General features: G+C 52.0%; 1 protein-coding gene and 1 long non-coding RNA gene across 6 annotated transcripts; one reads left to right on the top strand and one right to left on the bottom strand.

Annotated features, from left to right (window-relative positions):
- Nucleotides 1-661: 661 nt before the first annotated feature.
- On the bottom strand, nt 662-9464 carry ptk2bb (protein tyrosine kinase 2 beta, b). 2 transcript variants are annotated; one of them, XM_089022400.1, is made up of 30 exons: nt 9264-9464; nt 8761-8939; nt 8604-8691; nt 8148-8227; nt 8012-8074; nt 7868-7922; nt 7650-7790; nt 7500-7574; nt 7222-7323; nt 7009-7126; nt 6750-6789; nt 6639-6673; nt 6507-6551; nt 6259-6356; nt 5922-6003; nt 5741-5841; nt 5355-5470; nt 5177-5277; nt 4598-4687; nt 4246-4450; nt 4059-4167; nt 3942-4001; nt 3745-3867; nt 2407-2559; nt 2263-2298; nt 2150-2177; nt 1500-1534; nt 1281-1415; nt 1106-1186; nt 662-1028 (listed from the first exon to the last, which is right to left on the bottom strand). In XM_089022400.1, the coding sequence occupies exons 1-30, from the start codon at nt 9462-9464 to the stop codon at nt 813-815; spliced, it is 2991 nt and encodes a 996-aa protein (XP_088878526.1). In that variant the 3' UTR covers nt 662-812. The 2 variants fall into 2 exon arrangements, with proteins under 2 accessions (XP_088878526.1, XP_088878525.1); XM_089022399.1 differs by having other exon boundaries at nt 2263-2559.
- LOC148883379 (uncharacterized) lies at nt 2566-18758 on the top strand. Of its 4 annotated transcripts, none has more exons than XR_016118508.1 (8): nt 2566-3161; nt 4758-4829; nt 10848-10962; nt 11683-12262; nt 13486-13555; nt 15214-15406; nt 17333-17528; nt 18636-18758. It is a non-coding gene; the product is annotated as an uncharacterized LOC148883379 (long non-coding RNA). The 4 variants fall into 4 exon arrangements; XR_016118510.1 differs by lacking the exons at nt 2566-3161; nt 4758-4829 and adding an exon at nt 9383-9523 and having other exon boundaries at nt 11683-11943; nt 12119-12262; XR_016118509.1 differs by lacking the exons at nt 2566-3161; nt 4758-4829 and adding exons at nt 9383-9523; nt 18247-18368.

Raw genomic sequence — 18758 nt, 5'->3', positions numbered from 1 at the left:
GGACAAGACCCCGAAGGCCTTGAGGCATGCGCGACGTTTGGACGAGTGGAACCGCGTGACCTTTGGGAGCCGTTCGCGCCGGAAAAGATGACCTTTCCGCGTTGTGATTTCATCCCAAAAACGATGATGTCATCGCGCATCTGGAGCAACGGTACCTCCCCTTCACCATGGTCTTTGTCACGCTCTCCGTCGCGGTCACCGTCTTTGTGCTCAACGCGCACCGCCGCCGTGGCTGCGGAGGCTCTTCCTGGAGGCCGTCCCGCGCCGGCTCTTGATGCGGAGGCCGGAGCCGGCGAGCCGGGACCCCGCCGTCCTCCACGCCGCGGAGGAGGCCCCCTTGCCGCTCTCGCCCGCCGTCGTCCGGGCCCCGGAGGGCGCGCGCCACGTCGCCGACCGCCTGCGGGCCAAGCACGCCGACTTGAGCGCGAGTCGCGCCCCGAAACACGCGGTCGGAAATGCGACGTAACTGATCGCACGCTCGCTCGCACGCTCGCTCGCTTCCAGGTGAGAAGACTGGAAGTACGTCGCCATGGTGATGGACCGCATCTTCCTGTGGATGTTTGTCACCGTGTGCCTGCTGGGCACCGTCTGCCTCTTCCTGCCCCCCTGGCTGGCGGGCACGCCCCCGAGCTAAAAACGCCGACCCGTGTTAGCACGTTAGCACCTTTCAAAGCTTTTATTGGGGTCACGCGCGGCGACGGCGGGGGGGTATCTGCTTTTCTTTTTTGTTTGTCTTCCATTCTCCACACGTCTCCGATCACGCCGCGCTTCCCTTTTCTTTGGCGAGGAAGCGGACTGGCTTCCGGGGGGCGTCAGGGCCCCGCGGGCTTGGCCAGGTTGGCGCGCACGCGGGCCTGGTCCACGGCGTCCAGCATGTTCTTGCCGTCCACGGCCAGGTTGTGGGCGGCCGCCAGCATCTGCTTGCGGCACTCGTCCCGCAGCGAGGTGACGGCGTTCTGCTGCGCCAGCCGCATCTTGCCGATCAGCTCCGCCATGTCGTTGTTCAGCAGCTTCTGGGTGCCCTCGATCTGCGCGCGAGGGCCAAAACCATCCCCGTGACCTCCCCGCGGGACGTAAAAGACGGCGGCGGCGGCGCCGCTCGTACCTCGGCGCGCACGGATTCGTGCAGGGTGGGCAGGACGTCGTCCACGCTGCCGATCAGATCCCTCAAGGCCATCCCCACCGACTGCCGACACACAGGCGACACTCGCATGCGCATTCGAGAAGCGACGGCGCCGAGCGCGAAGGCAGCAAAGAAGATGGCGGCGCGCCCGCGTCACCTGCACCGCCGTCACATACTGCTCGGGCGGCATGTCGGCCATGTCGTTCTTGAGCTGCACCACCACTTTGACGAGGTTCATCACGCACGGGTAAACCTTGTCGTCGGAACGGTCCAGCTCAGCCGTGGGGGCCGGCTAATTCCAGGTGGGAGGGGGAGATCAATGTCAATGCCAATGCCAAGCTGGCATCGCTGACCATCGCGCGAGAGTTGTCGTCACCTGTGCGCTGAGCCGCGGAGGCTTCGACGGAGGGCCTGCAGGGTACAAGACGCCGCCGTCAAAAGGGGACACCCCCCCAGCCCCCGAGATAGAACTCATACTTCGTGACTCTACTCGATTGTATTTTATTGACACGCATGACATGTTTTGCTGCTTGTTGGATTGATTGAAAATGGCTGTTTGTTCCAAGCAGTTACTGTAGATAATACACGTCATGATTCGAAAGGGAAGGTCCAACCCGCACATGTCAAGGCCCATCTTAAATTTGCATATGACCATTTGGATGACACAGAGGAGTCACGGGAGAAAGTTTGGTGGTCAGATGAGACCAAAATAGAACTTTTGGGTCATAATTCCACTCAATACGTCAGGCCAAAACAGACGTGTGAATCAAACCTCCGAAGATGGAGGATATTGAGTTACTGTGGCGACCCCTTGAAGGGAAAAGCCCAGGAGAAGAAGAAGTTTCAACCTGTCCGCGCCACGACGCCAAATATATTTGATTGAGGAAGGGAGGAAGCAGCCATCTTGCGGCACCGCCACGCAGAATGAACACAAACGGTGATGCAACACACCCAGACAGACGATACAAGTTCTCCCAGTCCTTTCACGACGAAAGAATGACTAATTGTTTGTTTTTTTTAGCTTACCGTTTTCAGCATTTGCCTCATGCTCGGACTGCAAGAGAAGCACAAAACAACAGACAATGAAGACAACGTCGGTGTGGATCATCAAACTACATAGAAGCGAATCCAAAACCTACCGCCGGTGGCGGGGGTTGGTCCGTTCCCACGGGGTCCTGCGAAAGAACAGGCGAGTTCATTTGATAGCAAACGGGCACTGACGGGGCTTCTCTGGCATCGATCTGAAAACGAGCGGGAGGCCCGAACGGGGCTGCGTTCCCCACCAGGAGGCGCTCTTCTTTCTCCAGCCACATCTTGTCGGCCTCCATCTGCATCGTCTGCCGGCGTAAGGTGTCGCGCATTTGCTGACGCTCCATCTGCCAAAGCCGCTGGGCGTCCAGGCGGTTGTTGGGCTCCGCTCGGGGGAACTCGTTCTCCTGCGACAAACCGGCAGTTTCACCCGAGAGTCAGGACACCGCTTGTTTAAGCTGACAAAACTCGCACGCCATCGCTTTTTTGGGTCCCCGTTTCACTGTTGTGCACCCCGGTGCTACAACATCGGGGTTAGAATAGTTTGGGGTGTTTCATTATATAATACTGCCGTGTGTCTTTGATCGGTGGTAACTTTTTTGTTTTAATGACTTTTTCAGCAAGCTTATCGGTTCTTTTTTTATCAGTATTGTACAACGTTTTGTTGTTTGCTTGTTCGATTCCAACCTTGTACAGGAACCAAGTTGGTTCCAGTTTGGATCACTACGACCCATTGGCCAGTTAGCGGCAGTGTGGCGCGGACATGCGGATAACACACCGCCACCTGCGACGCTGCCGGCCAAGAAACCAACGAAGAAGATATTGCAACCAACGGCGGGAACCTAAGACAAGATGGCGGGACCAAATGCTCGACGGGTGGTCAATTACCAACAGAAAGCTCCATAGATTCGAAATTCGATAGAGTGCCGCCCGCCGAAGATGACAATTGATACATTGACAGCACGAGGAAAGAAACTCCGCCAAGAAAATTACAAAGTGGACTTCGCTGGTAAGCTAAACTCGCCCGTAAATACGAGTGGGAATGAAATTGACTTGGAATGGCGGCGAAGAAACCGGAGGGGAAAAGAGGATCAAGTCGACTTTCTTTCAACTCTCCCAACAATCTTGTCATGTTGAGGGAACGTTACTAAAGGTTCCGGGAAATATTTGCGTGTCCATATTTCGCTGTTTTATTATAACGAGCACAGTGTCAAATGTTTTTCTGGGGCGCATTTTTTTCTTTTTTAAAATTGCTTGAATTTTAAGTGCTACTATTGCTGGTATTGAGACGTGTAATAAAAACGTGTTAAATGTCTATTTGTTATAAATTTCCAATAGACGGGACATTAATTTTTAGACGTGAATTTTGAGGTGACATTGGCAACCTGTCTTCACTCGATTGGTGGTGTATCCAAAGGCCAGTCCAAACTAAATATTCATAATAATAATAATACATTACATTTTAAGCGCCTTTCAAAGCTCTCAAGGACTAAAATTGGCCCCCAAAGCAAAGAGACCTCGCCTATTTGGAAACCCTGCGAGTTGAAACGCACACAAGTCAGCGCCGCATATTTCCGTGTGAATCTTTTTACCCCCATGCTTCGACGTCGAGGAGACCTGATGGGCACTGGCAGAGTGTTCATGGAATCGATGGGCGACTGATATTCACACGGGCCGGCCAGGTCCGGCGAGCTGGCGCACAACGCTTCGTTCAGCTGCGGACACACAAGGCACTAGACGTCTTGTTCAAGTGCTCTTTTAGCCCAGTTCGATGCCGCGTTGAAAATACCTGAATGTGCAAGCCGATGCTGAGCGTGTTTCCAAAGCGCCCCCCTTTCTTTCTTGAAGGCTGAAATTGTGACAAGAAGTTGGTGGCGTCGTCGAGCGCGTCGCCCGCATCTTCTACCTTGGGAGGTGGCTCGGAGAAGCTGAATTTGGTGTCCAAATATTTGATGGAACGCGTCCTGTCCCGCTTGCGTTCCGCTTCCTGCTCCTTCTCCATCTTGTGCACGTCACTGACAAAGGCATTTGAGTTGGATAAATCAAGGGGGCCCCAAAAAGTTGGCACAGCTAAAGGAAAGGTGCGGCACTACCTGATCTTGAGTACCAGCTCGGTGAAGGTGGGCCTCTCTCTGGGGTCGTAGGACCAGCAGCGGGTCATCAGAGAGTAGAGCGCAGGCGGGCAGTTGTCGGGCTTGGGCAGCCGGATGCCTTGCTCCAGCTGGTTGATGACGTCTCGGTTCTCCAGCCAGAAGAAAGGCTGCTGGCCTCGGCTCAAAATCTCCCACATGCACACGGCTGCGGGGGCAGCGGGGAGACACGCCACGCTAAGGAGGCGACTCGAACGGGCTGCTGCCTTTTGACCTTTTGTGCTCACTCCATTTCATGCGAATCGCATGAAAAAGCAATCGGAGCGCCAAACATTGAAAAGAAAATCGTACTGACCGAACATCCAGATGTCGCTGGCTGAGGTGAAGCGTCTGAAGTTGATGGATTCCGGCGCCATCCACTTGATGGGCAAGCGGGTCACGGACGCTGCCGGTTTCAAGAGATTCGTCATTGTTGTCCGCTCAATGCAAATACATTTTTCACGTTTATTTTACAGGAAGAACAAGTGGGCATCTGGAAGTCAGCCTCTGGTGCCATTTTGCCGTTTTTGCCTCCTGGTGCGCTGCTTGTAAGTCCCATTACCTTTTGTGTACACTATTTGGGTTTTGAGTATTGGTTGTTGTCTCGGTTGCATTTTTGTCGTGCGCAAACGCCCCATCTCCTAAACGATGCGTCAGATGTGGAACGGTGACTTGAGCGAGCTGTCAAAGGAATCCGCACGTTTCCCTCAGTGGCTAAGCCCTTCCTTCTGCATCAAAATGTGCCAGCTTTTGCTTTTGGTTGTAACCAAAGTGGAATAGATTGAGCGCAGCGTTCTCGGAACCCGACTGTCAATGTTGAGGTGGCCGGATGCTGTGTAGCGAAGCAAGAGGTGCCTTTGAGATTCCGCTGCTACTCTCCATGCGCTCCACTAACCTTTGTAGTACTCTTCGTCCTCGATGTACCGCGACAGTCCAAAGTCGCCCAGCTTGACGCAGTCGGGACTGGCCACCAGCACGTTTCGAACGGCAATGTCTCTGCGTTCCGGCCCCCAGAAGACATCCTCCGTATGTTGACATAGTGGCCCGGACCCGAGATTGTGGCTTTGACTGACCTGTGCACCATGTTGACGCCTTCCAGGTAGACCAGGGCTTTGCAGATTTGCAGACTAAACAACACCAGTGTCGTGTTGCTCAGCTTGTTCTGGTTCAGAGTCAGGTACTTGCCAAGCTGGGAACATGGAGCACACATATGCAGCTTGCGGCAATAGTTCTGATTTCAGATTTTTTTTTTTTTTTTTAATTGCCGAATCATGTTGATGCTCATTATTTTCATCCGTAAATGGTGTTTCACATCATATGTGGGCATTAAGCTAACAGACAGCTAATATGTAACGACCTACCCTAGCGCCACGGCAACAGCAGAGCGCATCGACAGAAAGAAGAAAAGAGTGGCCTGACGACCCCCCCCCCACATATGTGACACCTGACAACGACTGACCTCTCCGTACTCATAAAGCTCCATGACGATCCACACTGGGTTCTCCTCGATGATGCCGATGAGCTTGACGATGTGAGGGTGATCCAGATTCTTCATGATCACTGGCAAAGAAGACGTGATTTCATTTCCTCCCCCCCCCAGTCCCCCATACGTATTTTTTAAATAATTGTCGCCAACCTACCTGCTTCGCTCATGAATTTCTCCATGACATCGGCCGAGCAGTCCTTGCAAGTCTTGACGGCCACTTTCACCCGCTCTCCATTCTGATGCGAGGACGACAACACTTGGAAATCAACAGTGCGGCGGACCCCAAACAGCCACAGGAGACGCGTACCCACAGGTTTTGTACTCGGGAACAATTCTGGTTGTGTGATTATCACGGCAAAAAAAAGGGGAAGACGTAGACATGTATTCTATCCACCGACTGGTGCACCTTTGGCCTTTTCGGTGCCTTAAAGTCAGTCAGGTGTTTGTCGTTGTTGTTCCCCATGTTTTGCCCTTGGAATTCTCAGACTTACCGCAGCTGCATAAATGCCATCGTAGACCTCTCCGAAAAAGCCCTCGCCCAGGATTCGCCCCAGTGTGATGTCACCGCGGTCGATCCCGTACTTGACAACTTAAGAAAGAAATGATGAAATTGTTCTTGTCGAGGAAAGGCCTTTTTTTCTGCAACTGCCTTTTTATCAAATAACGATGGTGATCATCATTTGGATTGACAGCCCGCCCTCACCCAGTTTTGAACGGGAGACGATGAATTGCAACCAACCTGAGCTGGGTCTTTCGTCCAGAATCTCACAATAGATGTCCGACCCTGAAAATACAAAATAACCAAGGAGGGATTGCACGCCCATCTGTTCTCCTGTATTTGCTTTGAGAATAAGGAAGGAGCAACGCGTACCCATACTGTGTCGCGTGGAGCTGGTGTCCTTTTTTCTGGGGAGAAAGCATGAAAATTCAAGCATCAAAGCTAAGACGCTGAGGCCACTTCGGTGCCCCAAAATGGACTCACCCAGTCGGGATCTCTGGGAGGGAGCTCCGCGCGCTGGAATCTAACAAAGTTTCCACAAAACGCGCATCATGTTTCAGTCAAGGCTTCATGAAGGAGCAATTGTCAATTGACCTCGACCTGCCGCAAGCTGGCGATAGAGCACGACTTTTCGATTCGACAAAGCTATGGACTGAAGAAACAAAGCTTCTCCCTTCACGCCAACAGGCAGTGTTTCCTCAGGATGGAAATTTAGTTTGTACCCGCCATTTTGCGCTCTCACCGTGATTTGTCCTGCAGATGATGGACTCCTCCGAGTTGTTCTCCAATCTCCAGTACCCGTCGATGAGATCCATCATGTTCTCGGCCACGGGCACGCTGGCCACGTTGATGGACAGGTGCTGCGTCGGCCGACACGACAAGTGAGCGGGTGTAGAGTGAAAGGGTACAAGGTCATGTTTTTCTTGGGGGTTCCTTTTCCGGCGGGCGTACGCACTTGTCTGGCGCCCTCGACGTCCAGATTGATGAGGGCCTTGCCGTCGCTCCGAGACAAACATTGCACTTTCTTGATCTGCTTGAAGTCAGCCAGAAAGACGGGCTGTGGAAGACACCCACCGGCTTTTACATTTGTCATGCCGGAGCATATCCAAGATGGGCCACAGCGATAACCGGCGGCGATCATCCGTCGTCCCAACCCTTTAACCCCTTCAGGAGGGACGTGGGCGTGCCGGAGGCTAGCCCTCAACCGATTGCCAGCCAACCGAGTGTGCTCACCGCCGAATTCTTCTGTGTGCGTTGGCGGATTCCCCTCCCGCCGATGACCAGCTCCACGGCCAGACTCCAACCTTGCTGTGAATGCACGTCGTCGCTATAAGCCCCCGTCGCTGCCCGGCGCTCCATGTTTAATTACGCGGCCGCACCCACCACCAGCTCGCAGGGGAAAACCTCCTCGTCGTAACTGGCAAACTCTTTGAGCGTCTCGAAGAACTTGACCATGCAGTCGTCCTCCTTGAGCGTGGCGAAGCGCTGGAACGTCTGCTGGATCAGCTTGCGGAGTTGCTTCGACTGGATTGCAGCCCCCGTTTTAGTCAAAGGATTTCAGGGGCGGAGGTTGGCACGAGCACAGATCGAAACTCATTTACCTTCATACTGTTGATCAGCTCCGGGGGGAAGAAAAGGTCCAGGCCCACCTCCTTCCTATACGGAGCGGGGAACGGCGCCACTCAACCAAGTCCGTTTGCCATTGCAAGACTAACAAAGATTGTGCGCACAGAGGTCCTACTTACTCCAGCAGCTCAAAGTTGGACTTCTTCTCAAGTCCTTTTGCGTTCATGTCCTTATAAAACCTCCTGGGAGCAAGTGGAAAATATTAATGGAGCACCCAATGTCAATCTGCGATTGGGTCTTCGGTATATTCGCCACCTGATCTCCAAGCAACCCAGCTGCAAGGCCATCCCGTCGCTGACCTTACTGGCGTGATACTGCATGTAATCGCTCCGTACCTGGCAAGCAAAAATTCATGAAACTTGGTGAGGGATAGTTGGGAGGAGGTGGGTCCTCCTGGCCAGTAGTTGGCGCTACACTGCGGCCATCTGACACGTTGGCAAATTGGGCATCTGTGCTCCTTTAAATGAGGGGAATGGCATCATGAAGGGCAAAAACAAACCGTGTCGAACATCCTCAGGCAGAGCCAATAAAGCGAGCTCTGTCAAGAACTTCACAATGTGTGTATGTGTGTGAATGAAAACCGGACCTGCTGGTGCTAAACTTGGCTGACTCCTCTCCCACGACTTTGTTCCTGAAAGGACTATTGTGACAGAAATGTCTGCAGCGATTCGACCGACCCCAAAATGCCAAGTGATGGGCTTTGTCAATGACCTGTTGGTAGAAGTAGACCAGCGTGGACCGGTCGTCTTTGAACTTTTCCAGGAAGTTGACGGGGATGTATCGGATGCGAAGGTCGTACCTGGTGATGGAAGGACAAGAAGGTGAAGTGCGCCCGCCCTGTCGTCGCTGACAGCTTCGGTGCCTTTACCTCCACTCGGCTTCCACGTGGTGGCTTTCGTAGCGCTGCTCCACCTCCCCCACACTGAGATCGGGATGTAGCCAGTGGAGCTCCTCGGATTTGAGGTGCTTCAGCAGCAGGCCGAAGCATCCCGCGTGCTCCACGTTTGGACCCAGGCGTCCGCTGATCAGGATGGACCGGATAATCGCCTGAGGGTCAACACCGTTGGAGCGCCGTGATCCAATCGAAGCAAATCAAACAAAGTTGAGAAAGCAACGTCTGGAAATCGCGCGCCGACCCCAAGAGCAGACCATAAGAACTGAAATGTCACGCAGGGAAGTGAAGACCGGATGTTTGGAATGCGCTCAATCAGGCAGAGCACTCGCGGCATGAGAATTGCTGGAATCGGTGTGTGTCAGTGTCAATGCTTGCCGTGTGTCCAGTGTGGTAAAGGACAGGTCCGGTACAAAACAGTCAAAGAATCTCAGAGAGCGACCGGGAAGAGAAGCCCTCCAAAACCAAGCTCTGCTCACCCTGATTTGCCAGGAGCTGTCACATTTCACCAGCTTGAAGTTCTTGCCCAGGTTGTTGTTTGTGCAGAAGCACACCTTGAGGATCTTGACGGGCCCGCCGTCACCGGCGATGGGCAGGGACTTGGCGCCCGGCTCGGTGGCGCTTGGACTCGGACTGGGCACCTTCCAGGACAGAGTGTCGCCTGACATCACCTCGTACATGTTCACGGTCGGACGGGCCTCATGTCATCCTAAGCCGGCCAGAAGAAAAGTGAAAAGAGGTGAGTGTCAACAGCCGTCCCACCGCATTTGCATTGACTTGCGAGCATAAACTGACAGCGATCTGAGTTTTGTACGGTGGCAGTGAAGTCAACACAATGCACCCAACAATCAGATTACTCGAAAAACAAACCTAGATGCACGACTTCAATTATTTAGCTGTTGCGTAGCACGAATCCACTCACCTGACAACACGCTGAATCCGTGTGTGTTTGTTTGTTTCTTTATTCTCCTCGGCTCAGTACGGAGCGTTTGCTTTGCTTTCAGTCTTGTCGTGCATGCAGACTTGTTTTGTTAGCCTGGGGCCACACATTCCCTAGCGGGGCCGAGTGTGTGCGGGCCTTTGAATGTGTATCATGACGAGGGAATGAGTATTGCACCATCACCCGGGCGGAGGAGTAGGCGGCCGGACGGATGCATTAACCGCAAAGATAAACGACTCAGGAAGAACATTTGCGCAATTGAGAAATAAATTCCAAATTCTAGCGATGAACGGGCCCAGGCACCGCCATAGTCAATCTTCTTTTTGGCCTGGTTGTTCACTCAAACGCATGACGGCTCCAGTCGAACATTTTTTTTTTCACTGAAATTTCAGGCCGGACCCTCGCACTCGACTTGCAGCTATTAAATGTGCCGCTAAAGTTAATCACGCGGCTCTTCACTTATCACAGGCCAGTCTACAAAATTCATGTGTTCATGCTGGACCGATTTTTGCCTTGACTTTTGTTACGGGAGCAACCATCATGACAGGAAAGAAGAAAGAAAGTGATCATAGCAGTCGCTCGTGTTTCGCGTCTCAACATTGAAGCAAATGAGGCCTTTCATTGCATTGGTTCGTGTGCTGTCTGCAGGAGATTGGAATGGATAGCAATGAAATTCCACTGCTATGAGTGAAGCGCTCAAAGCTGAAATGACTCCCCCACAGCTCCATGATTGGGACTGAACATAGGCCACCACTGAAGGGGGTAGACATTGTTCCTCGACAAACAAAGAAAAATTGTTGACACATGCATCTCTGGCATATTTTTGTTGCATTTGTGTTGTCCGACCGTAGTGAGGGAGATGCGGGCTCGTGCAGGCAAGTGACGGCGCGCTGGAATGTGGCAGCTCGTGTGCTCACCTGCACGGACTTGTACCGCTCCCGAGCAAAGTTCTCTCTCCAAGAAATGGCCGACATGATGACAAAGACCATGTCTTTATAAATAGTCGTAACCCAATTACGTGAGCAATGTGCTCAGCAATGACCACTAAGATGATGGGGTTTTTTTTTCATGAAAAATACTGGCCCATCTTTCTGTTTTATGCTCTTGCCATGGATTTTTCCAGAATCGAGTCGTGCGGCGGCGTTGATTCTCCAAACGTGCGCAGAAGAGTTGCTTGGTATGAAAAGGAGGAGGTGTGGGCCCTTACCTGCAAGTTGGTGTTTAATCCGTCAGAAATGGCAAGTAGTATTTCCTTGTGGGAAAGTGAGAGAGTTGTCTGGCAGCTATGGCAGCTCCCTTTGCGTCTGCTCGTGTCCAAGGAAGGTGGGAACACTTCCTTATTGACACCAAAGCACACAGCAAACAGCCGCACAATGGCTGACTATGAGTGATTTTTTTTTTTTTTTTTCAATAATGATTTGCAACTGGGCTGTTTTATCTTCACCAGTGTTTTTGCACGTCTGTGTTACTTTCCACATAAACTCAACTTTGGAATTTAGCCGGATGATTTTGCTCAAAATGTGAAAGAAGCCGACGGCCAATCAATGTTTTGACGTTTTTAACTGATAACGGAGCCCCTGGTAACCATCCATTCCCATTTGCGTGTTGGCCATTGCCCAAAAGTAAAATGACGTTTGGATGTGTGCCCTGTCAGCAAGAGCGCACATCAGAACAAGTTCAAGAAATAAAAGTTGACTTTTCATTCACCGTCATCGATGAATCAAATGACAAACAAGACTTTGGAAAAGGCGCTTATAAATACAATGTAAATACAAAAAAAAACACTGTTGCAACTTTATGGCCGCAATACCTAATATGAACACCAGAGAACGCCACAAGTCAAGAAACGCCCACTCCCCTTTCAACACGGCTTTAACATTAGCATGCTGACTTTTACCATACGAGCTTTTGACCTTGTTCTCATTGAGTTATTTACTGGCATGTCCATATATTTACAGTAAACAACAAAAGCTGCCCAAAGATGGGCGTGTGCAAAGCCGACAGCTGTCAGAAGTTGATGTCTGGAGCACAACTACAGCCACTGCAACAACAAACGCTCCCGTTTCGCAGCCTGTGCGTGATGAGAAGGCCAAGAATCTACGACAGGTGGCCCGGATTGGCCACTGTTTCTGTTTTGAAAAACAAGTCTTTTTCAAGAGGTTACTCAAAAGGAGGCTCAGGATATCGATGTAAACGTTCATATCGGAGAGGAGTTCAGGGTATATGGGGGGGTTGTTTGCACTCGTGCTCTGCCGTCTTGTGTTTGGGGGGATATTGTGAGGACACTCACTTTATGTGTTGCTGCTACTTATGTGTCAAAGTAGCAGCGGGCCTCATAGGTTGCGTTCAAAAAAAAATCCGTCATGCTTTGTCACCACTGCTTATCCCGAATAGGATCCAGCGCGTGTTGGCGCTCATCCAAGTTGACTTCAGGCAGCAGCTGGATACCCTCAACTGGTCGCCAGTTCATCACGGGCAAGTTAATGAAAAGAATGACATCCACATCGTGGATCCCACGCTGCCCGCACACAAGTCAAGGTGAGTGGACTGTGACACCGTATCGATGAAACGTTTTGGACTTGAAGTCATTTACGCACACCGGTAGTGACGAGCTGGTTGAAGCGAGCGCACTCAGCCCCTTATTCTGCATGTGCGTGGGCGAGACGCATCGCAAAAGTGTCATGAAATAATGGGCAGCGAGTTGCCATGTGATGTCTGTTATATTTGATGTCAGGTCATTTAATGACCGCTAGCTGTTCCATTTGAATTGACCGTGTCGCGGCTGTTTAGCTTGAATTGCGATTCGCTCTGCTTACACGGGAGGTCCCCTCAACTAAATCACTGGATGAGTGGTGCACTCATGAGGCTTTCTCCCCCCAGGTTGAACTCCTCTCACACACACACACACACACACACACACACACACACCTCCGTTGGGAACAACTGATGGTTCTGCTGACTGTGTAACTATTGCCACGAGACGGTTTGGGTGGGACATCGCTGGACTATTTTTAGGGGGACTGCCGCAGCGGAATGCAGTGTGAAAAAAGCCACACGCGTTTAAGCCGGCCCACCTTAACGAGTGCCGACCCCGCCCGAAAGCTGCCAGGGCTGGCCTAGTGGAATGCTTTCATCTTTTCCATCCCAACGTGGCATGAGCCATATGTGCATTGCACTCGGCAAATGCCCCTTGTAGAGTTGTGGTCCATTCACCAAATTACCGTTAAGAGGAAATGTAGCTCCCCTTACCCGTTTGCTCACCATCGAAGTGAGCTGCGGCTAGACACGAAGGTGTGAAAGCACCCAACGTAAAGCGGCATAAAAGGAAAACAAGGGCTGAATGTGTTGAAAATGTCGGGGTCATAATCGGGGTAGCTGGTGACTCACATCTTTTGAATTAACCTTGAGTCAGTTACTAGTCAAGAAATGTTTGTCCTACTCCCTCGTGACATCAGTGAGGTGAGAGGCTTCTCCCGAAAATGGAGTGATGTGGGGGTCAAGGGTCAGAGAGTCGACTTGAACACGTTGCCTCAGAGCAAAGCAGCCCCAGGGGCTATTTGGACGCTTATCCGACGCTTATCCGATGACATGGTCGCCATGCTTGACTGCTTTTTAACGACCGGCAGCTGCCAGGTGTGTGATGTGAGACGCCATCATCCAGCCGGCCGTTTTCTCATCCGCTCGTCCTCGTTGGGGTGAGACTGCATCATTCAAAATAAAAGCCGAAGCTTTTTATTGCTTTGTCTCTTTGTATCCCTTAGTGCCTGTTTCTCCTCTCTCGCTGTCAAGAAATGGCAAAGGTTTGGAAACTTAAAGAAGATTCTCACACAGGTAGGTGTCCAAATAAGAATCTAAGCGTGGGGACAAACGTGCTCTCTCCCCCAAAAGAGCTCTTTCACTTGCCGCTGCACGCGCGCTCTTCTCGCTAGCGCACAAACAAACGGCCCACTTCAGACAAAGCGCGGTGGGGAGGGGCCTGCGGGAGCGATGATGTCACCTCCGTAGTCAGCTAAGCCAAGACTTGAGATCATGGTGACATTTCAGGGTGGGTGATGTCATTCTCGTACATTTGCCCCGCCCCATCTCGTTCTTTCGGCTGCTCAGCCCCCGCCGCGCCGCAACCCGCCAGACTCTTTAAACGTGCGTGGGCGTCATGCGCTCCATTGCGGGTGTTTGAACGGGTAGGCGTAGCGCTACTGCGCTCGCTTCCTTTTGCCGCGGATGTCGCCAGAGGTCACGGGTCCAGGTGTGCGTGGCGCTCCGTAATGCAAAGCATTTCGCCGTACGTTACGCCCCCCCGGCCCATCCGCGCATGACCGTGGCCCACCGAGACCAATCGAGGCTGCCTGGCTCCTTTTTGCAGCGTGTCCCTCGATGGGTCGGTCGCCCTGAGAAGCGAGACTTCGCCGTCGCCTCTTTTTGGTTGAACCTACTTTTTAAGTGCATCAGATAAGGATGCTTGAAAGCCCGCAAGGCTTGTTGAAGCCGCTCACTGGCAGTATTTTTATCCCATCCGCTGGTGCACTTTGGCCCGCGGAGTTCTGCCGCCACTGTCTTTCTTCCTCTGTCGAGAAGGCTTCGTGCAGCCTGCGTGAGCTGTAAACAAGTTCCCCACCCCCGTGCCACACACACACGCACCTATAGGTACATGCTCGCACACTGGAGCTGTATCTGGGCAAAAGACCAGAAACCGTCATTCTATCACGTGATTGCGATTTTGTTGAGGACGAGGGTTGTTGCGAAACAAATGTTTGCAACCGATTCATTGGTTTTCCAATCGGTTGAGGAGGAAAGATTCAAGAACAAATTGAACTTCTCAAGGCACTGCGCTACATGATACTCGCGTCTTTGTTTTTGAGTGTATTAAAAAACCTCCAAATTGTCCAGAGGTGTGAAAGCTTTGTGTGTTTGTAGCCTGAGCCCGGCAGGCGACATGTCCGCGGTCCCATTCCCGCCTCTGGACCAAGTCGCGTTTGACAATACGCCCGCCAAGCCGCTTTAAAGCCAAATGCAGGAAAGACGTCGGGAGCAAAGTGTTCACGTTTGACGGATGCGTGTAAAGGATTTAAGGAGAGCGCAGCGCATCAAAGAGCTTAAGAGTGCAAACGCTTTTGAAAGAGCCGCTAAATCAACCCGGCGCTCTCATTTTCTTTTTCTTTCCCACTTACATGTTTGGATTTGTGTCAAGGTCACGCCAGATTTGAAAAGAAATTCCAAATCGCTCACTTCCTGTTTATCCAGATACATCGATTCGATACAAACGACAAGTTTAGTTTCTTTTTGTGCACCGTTATAGCCTCGATTATGCGGGCAGGGGGGGGGGCTCCCTGCCTCACCTCACGAGTGATTGAGCAGGAGTACCTCGAAAGTCCTCATGTGAGCCGCGTGAATAATTGATTGCGCCTCCCGGCCGCGGAGCGGGAGATTTCTCACATCGGTGAGGCGAGCAAAGCGAAAATAATATCTAACGACTCAACTCTGCCCCCCAGGAGAATCCCGCACTCTCCGAGGAGCTCCGGATTGACGTGCGAAGCGGCCGCGCGCCACGCCAAAGGCCGCTTTGGAGCATGTTGACACTGGAGAAAAGCAGTTGGCTGCACGGTTGACGGCGGCGCGGCTCGATGGAGGCTGATCCTGAAGAAGAGCTGCCACGCATTCATAATTGAACAGGCCGGATTGCGTGTAAGTCGTGGCCTTTATTTATGGAAAGAAATGGCCGACCGCCAACAACAAACAGTAACATGGGCAAATACCAGGAAAACTAGAATTATTTCTTTTTGGATAGACTTGTCGGCTACTTGTCACTGGGCAAAATGAACAATCTCCCTTCTCACTTGTTCCGGTGACAACGATGGTGCCTCGCCATGCAAGTTCAATTCGACGGGCGTCATAATTGTTAACTGCAGACCAATCGCTGGTCAATTGGCGCTCACGAGCTTGTGGCTGAGTCATAAGCCTTCAGACAGCCGCTTGGAAATGAGTCCGAAATGAGGGACTCTTTACGTCATTGGTGGTTGTTGGGGTGCCCAACAACTCTTGCGTTGCCCCGGTGCCCCCGTTTCCCGTCAAAGCCGATTCCGCTGGTTTTGGTGGATTGCCCCTTCAGGGGCTTTGGTCCTCACGCGTCAAGAATGCCGCCGGACCCTTCATCTCTGCCGTGTGTTGTTGGGCACGCAGGGGTCTTGAGGTTTTGCGGATGAAATCGATAATGTCACCTCGTTGAAGTGTGCTCGTTCGTGCCTGTGTGATCTCATGAAAATGCATCAGCGTGAGACCAGCTGTGTGCTCATCTCGCTTGTGTGATGTCACGAGTTGCGGTGCCACCTAAAAAGCGGGACTTTGTGTTGCTAGTTCTGTCCCGCCCGCATTCCTTTGGTCTGCCCGTCTCCTGCACAAATATTGACTCTCTCGCTCCCAGAATGAGGCGGGCGGGGGCGACTTCAAAGCAGCCCACCCCAAAGATCCCCATCTGGACACCTGCAGACCTTTTCAGGAAGAAAAGAAAACCCCCTCGGGCGGATGGGCGGATTGGGCTTAACCTTCAGCCTGCAGCCTTAAAATAGAACCGGCCATTCATTCCGATGGGCTCTCTTGGGGTGAGGGGATGTTGTTTTCACCCCTTCATTGCATCAATGGCGCCTTTCATACCAATCATACTGGCACGTACCAGGAAACGACCCGCTAACGCAAATATCACACTTGAGAACACTCCCTCGCCCCCCTCGTAAACAGTCAGAGTCAGACCTTGGTGGGGTCTCCGCTCTCTTTTGAGATAGGTTCTGTTTTCAGGCCAGGGCGGTTGGTTGGGGGTGAAAGTTGTCCCATTGTTTGCTTTCTCGGTGGAACCACAAATAAGGCCAAAGGTGGTGGTGAGCACGTGACCCCGCCTTCCCCTGCGAGCATTTCACCCACGCTTTAACGATGATGTCACCCATTGCCATGCTGTATTGATGCACTCGTCACATGGGCGGTCATCAGGAATGGACACCTGCAATCAACACCTTAAATAAAGAGGTCACCAACAAAAAACGTCACAAAGTCTGTTTGTTAACAATGCAAGTAAGGCCACGTTTTGATTTTCGCGCAGGGCAATGAAGGTACGGTCGACTTTAAATCCGCCACCTGCAAATGAGGCCATCCGTCCCCGTGTGATGGGCCAGAAACATATGATGTCATGATGGCTCTGGTTACACTCGGCTCACCCCCGGCCGGGTACTTTGAGTAATTGTGTCCCAGTTAAACAGACGCACGGGACAGCCAAATGATCACTTTAATAGGCTCTGGGTGATCGTGCCGCAAATTGCAATTACACCAAGAAATTTGCATGCTGCTCACCTGCACCTTGCGCTAATGGGATGTCGTCAAAAAAAAGGCTTTTACAATAATGACCGCGAGCAGCCCGGCCGGGTATGCTTATGTCCACAGCGGAACCTTAAAACAGGAAATAGTGTCCTTCATCATTTATTGGCACCAGAAGCCATTTATGGACTGGACATTGAAAACGGTTCCGTCGATGTCCCATTTGAACGTTCTGAACTCTCATCCAAGCCATAAACTACTGTATAAAAAAAGGTTTCTGAAATGTAAATGTGCTCTGTCTCGTGAAAGGTTTGGTGTGCTGATCTAGGAGTCATCTTCCTTCCATCTTCGCCGGCGATTCCTCTCTGCCACTCCGACAGTTGCCTCCCTTCAAAGCCGCTTTCATGGCACGTCGAGTGATTGACGGGCCGGGTGGGATGGACTGACAAGACTTGACGGAGGAGGACCGGCCACCGCTAAGCTTTCCCACGGATCCGCCTCACCGGTTGGTACCACGGGGCCGATCAATGCCCAACATTTGACGAAAGCTAAAACGAGTTAAATAATAGAGAGAGAGCAGTGCTCATGAAGTCATCACTTATTCGACTTGCTCTGAATGGACGCTTTTGTTAATAAACACCGCAACGATTGAAGTCTGAAGGCCCTCACCCTGAACGAATTGCGGAGGGATCCCATAGATAAACATACTTGGCAGATGCGTGTAAAGTGGGATTCTACAGCAGCAAGATGAGCTAACTTTAGCACACCCCATTATAGTCCGTCATTTCTAGGCGGGTCATCCTCGGCGACGTGGTGACAGCTCCGCCGACGAGCGACTTTGGGGCGGTTCGTCAACCCATTAGCCGCTTGGCAGAGCGACAGGAATGCGCCGTCTGCCCAAAAAGCGGGCGCTCCCTCCTTGGCCACAAGCAGGTTTGCGAAGCCCTCCGCCTAACTTAAAACAAAGCCACATCTGTCCACTACACGCTGACAGTCCGACAGACGGTGCGTGCGGTGGAAAGTCACGTTGCCATTCCACTTTAGAATACACGCGGACATCGGAAAACGCTTCTTTTTTTTTTTTCAAAATCAGTAAGGATGATGCTTCACTATGAGCGCCGCACAATGCAACTTATTGAGCGTGAAGGCGAGTTGGGTGGCAGCGTTTGAATCTGTACTCTTCAACGAGTGTCTGACTGGAGTCTCTGTACTTTTGCGAACAGTGCCAACGTGTGAGGTGCAACGGCGCCAATAGCATGCTCGCAACTGCTCCCCGTGTGGCAGCGCGGCGTCACCAGCGACCCTGTCAACAAAATAAAATAGAAGCCCCCTCAGGAGACGGGAAGTAAGCCAACACAAAGACTGTAAATTGTTTACGCGGCTCAGTCATGCGCCTTACAGTTAAATGAGCCGCAAAATGGAATTTCACGGCATTGAAGGGATTGCCGAAATTGACCAATTCACCGCCTCGGGCCCCCGAGAACGACACTAAAATTGTCCAAATATTTGGGGTGGGTGTTCAACGAGCAACTGGACAGAGCTGGCACGCTCAGACTGCGCGGGGGCCGCCAGATTCCAACATTGTACTGACGCCGATGCTTCCTCTTTGCAGGAATCCGCCAGCGCTTGTTTACTTGAGGGGGAGCGGCACTGGAGTGTCGCGGCTTTGATGGCAGCGAGGACTCGCCACTGGAGGCCGTCCTCGTCTGATCTTATGAGGCGGCGCCAGATCGGA

Source organism: Hippocampus bargibanti, linkage group LG19 (assembly GCF_051943395.1).
Source record: "Hippocampus bargibanti isolate YZ-2025 linkage group LG19, ASM5194339v1, whole genome shotgun sequence".
In the NCBI taxonomy this organism is placed as follows: Eukaryota; Metazoa; Chordata; class Actinopteri; order Syngnathiformes; family Syngnathidae; genus Hippocampus; species Hippocampus bargibanti.
Note: the sequence above shows the minus strand (reverse complement) of the source record. Positions and strands in the feature narration are given on the sequence as shown.

What these genes read in the sequence shown, in the direction of transcription:
- ptk2bb (XM_089022399.1), bottom strand. Translation starts at nt 9,464, where the DNA reads ATGTACGAGGTGATGTCAGGCGACACTCTGTCCTGGAAGGTGCCCAGT. An exon ending in CTCCACGCGACACAGTATGG is followed by an intron (nt 6,552 to 6,638) that starts GTACGCGTTGCT and finishes TTGTATTTTCAG; the next exon opens with GGTCGGACATCTATTGTGAG. An exon ending in CTCGACGTCGAAGCATGGGG is followed by an intron (nt 2,560 to 3,744) that starts GTAAAAAGATTC and finishes GGTTTGTCGCAG; the next exon opens with GAGAACGAGTTCCCCCGAGC.